Source organism: Adelges cooleyi, unplaced genomic scaffold (genome assembly GCF_023614345.1).
Source record: "Adelges cooleyi isolate 19-005CV unplaced genomic scaffold, UGA_ACOO_1.1 ACOO_flye_CR_arks_rails_tigmint_CR_PRNA_21, whole genome shotgun sequence".
In the NCBI taxonomy this organism is placed as follows: domain Eukaryota; kingdom Metazoa; phylum Arthropoda; class Insecta; order Hemiptera; family Adelgidae; genus Adelges; species Adelges cooleyi.
Window position 1 is genome coordinate 9333664 of NW_026095871.1, and position 3111 is coordinate 9336774.

The 3111-nt window shown below is 34.1% G+C and overlaps 1 protein-coding gene across 1 annotated transcript; it reads right to left on the minus strand.

Moving 5' to 3' along the window:
* LOC126834573 (uncharacterized) lies at window positions 1-2546 on the minus strand. Its single transcript, XM_050566601.1, has 2 exons — window positions 1382-2546; window positions 1-614 (listed from the first exon to the last, which is right to left on the minus strand). Exons 1-2 carry the CDS (start codon window positions 2482-2484, stop codon window positions 209-211), a joined length of 1509 nt encoding a protein of 502 aa, XP_050422558.1. The 5' UTR covers window positions 2485-2546; the 3' UTR covers window positions 1-208.
* Window positions 2547-3111: the final 565 nt, after the last annotated feature.

Below are 3111 nucleotides of genomic sequence, written 5' to 3' on the forward strand. Positions count from 1 at the left end.
TAATACGTATAATATGTGTTTTAATAAATATGACATTTATTTCTGAATATCAATTAGGCACAAAAATAAAACTAACTTTTACAGCAAATATTTAAATAGGTTCTAAATAATTTTAAAATGTTTAACATTAATGTGAACAATTTGATTGTGCCTCAATTTTACATAATTTTTAGTATTTTGGGAAAGTATGTATTATGTGATATTAAAATTATAACATTATTAGGTTGTTGGGATCAGATGGAGGCATTATAGGTTGAGATGTCGTAGTTGAAGGAGAAGGCGAATCAGGAGTAATATTATAATCAGTAGTAGGAACAAGAGCTGTATCAAAATTAGTTGTAGGAAAAATCTCGGATGCTAGGAAACTGGCCATAAAATCAGCATCGTTTATTCGTGTTGGTGCTGGCGGTGCACTTACGACCATCTCCAAATTAACTGGCTCCTCCTTCGCTTCTTCTATCAATAATAGATTATCTTCTTGTACGGCCGTTTTATCTATGGTGATGGTATAAAACAAACAACTCTTCTCTGTGACAAACTCTTTTGAACTCTCATCTTTTGTGTTTCCGGTTTTATTGGGCATTTTAGCAAAAACTACTAATTTTTTTGAAATCCTTCGAAAACAAAAACAAAAAGTGATCAGTAAACCTTATAAATGTACCAAAACACAATCGTTGATTTTAGGTTCAATCATATGTATAATTTAATCATAAGTATGATTGAAACGTTGAATCATGGATATGTTTTTGGTTATTTCCTAGGATAGTTTTGATAAGAGATCATTTTAGTTTATAATTTGAGAATATCCAGGCGAAAGAAATGCAAAAAGTTTCAATCCATGGCCGTAGTGAAACCCTGGACCGGTCGCGCCAACCACACCAGGCTCGGCCATCGAAGGTCGTCATTTCGTGACATAAAAACGTGTCACCAATTTCAGTTGTGTATCCAGCCCAAAAACATATTCATATGTACAATATACACCGAACATATTTTGTTAAATAATTTATAAATGAAACATTACTTTGAGTCTCATAAAAACCAAGTATAAACTAAAAATGTTTATAGCAATTATTTTGGTAAACAGAGACAGTCATGCGGGAAAATTCAGGAGTTGAACACGAAACGGCGGGTTAAACATGTTAGTTAACATGAATAGTTGAAAGTTTGGTTCAATGAGTTAGCATATACAATATAAGATGTAGTGGGACAAAGAGGTATCGTTTAGACCGAAATCAATTTGTTTATGAAAATTATATAGGGGTATAAAGTTATACAGGGGTTCGATTTTTTAAGTATTTTTTTCTCGACATTTTCTCAGCTCCAAATCGAATTAATAAGCATACTTGGTTAAATAGTTATTAAAGAAAAACCGATTTCTTACCGTCTTTTGTTTAGTCCATAAATAGCTTTAGCATTTTCAGTGTTCGTGTGGTTTTTTTCTAAATGGTTAATAGTGAATTTCAGTTGTTTTAGGAAACATCCCGAACCTCGTATGTTTTCTATTTCAATAATATCTTCATTTTTCTTTTCCCCTTCCCCTTCTTTTGGGCTTTCGGGGCTTACGGGGCTTACGGGACTTGAAAAATCAGTGTAAAACTTCGAGCCGACATCGTCTTCGTGCAATGCGTCCAACTCAAGTAATAACTGTTCGAACGCTTCATTGATTTCTCCACTCAAAGACCCGAAACCTCTGACGAAACTGTTGTTATGTGGCGAGCATTGGTCTACGATCGAGTTATCGACTAATCGGATTAACTCGTTGAAAACAGTTACAATTTCTAATAAATCGCCGTGTACCGTTCCAGACTTGTAATTAGGATTTTTCGAACTAACCACGTCGACGAAGATGTCGTAATAGATTTCGAATTTCGGTTCTTTTTTTAAGATCGACTCCCAAACTGTTTTTACCTTCTTCTCGCCAGTCCGTATATATTCACCCATAGTTTTCACACCAAATTCGCCACGAGGGCTCTGTATTAGGAAGTCCAGGGGGTATTTGATTCCGAGTTCCTCGAATTCCTCCGTAAGATATTTACTACCGTAAACGGACTCTTCGTTGACCTCATCGTGGTGTCTGTTCAAAACTTTGGTCTTGGCCCTGCTCAGATCGTCTATGAATTGCCGTAGGTCTTTAAGTTGCAAGTATGATATTAACGTGGCGTATCGCTTTGTGGTACAATGGTAGGCGCCATAAATTATTGCTTGAATCTCTTCCAGTTCATCAGCCTTTGGAACGAATTTGTGGGTGTTCACGAAATTTTGCAATTCCCTCTTTACATCGATTCTTATGGACTGTTCTTTGCCCTTGAAATTTATACGTTGGGCTTTCATCGCTTCCCATTCGTTTAAGCTCATTTCGAAGCTCATGAAACCACGGATCAGGTCGAAAGTCAAATCCTTGAGCTGAAGTATAGTACCATCGTTGACCTTGCAATATACCACCGGAACGTAATACAAACAAAGTAGAAGCAAATTAATTTTCATTTTGTAAACGAGTTGCGTGGCTCAGTTAAGTTTTAATGTATGTATTCACTGTTGAACGACTGCCGAAACATTGAGCGTCAAACGATGTTTTTCTGTAAGACGTGAATAACTGCTCGGTAGAAAAAACAACACTTGTTTTTTTTTGTGTATGTTTGCTTATGGCTTTACATATATGAAAAAACCACTTTATTATTTACACAAGTCTTCGATACATGTTTTGCCCTATTTTTTAGAATGTAATATCTATTTTACTTGCAAAAATCTATAGCCACACTATCCAAATCAACTAGACCAAAAGTTGTTTTTTTTGTTATTGATAGTGTTTGATGTAATGGGTAGGCAAATTTTACTTAACGGCTTAGCTAAACACAATTTTTCCCTACCACTATTTGATATCACGTATAACAAGTATATCAATTATTTAACAATTACACCCTTTTTAACATTTTTTAAAAAATAATGGTTTTAATAGATATTATAACAATATTATATTATCTTTACTTTTGTCGTGGATATTTGATATCGTTATATCATTATAGTATGATTTATTTGTCGTATTAATGAAATTGTTACTTTTAGATTAAAGCGGAAAAATATTTAATATAGAATTATCCTAGCTAAATAAGT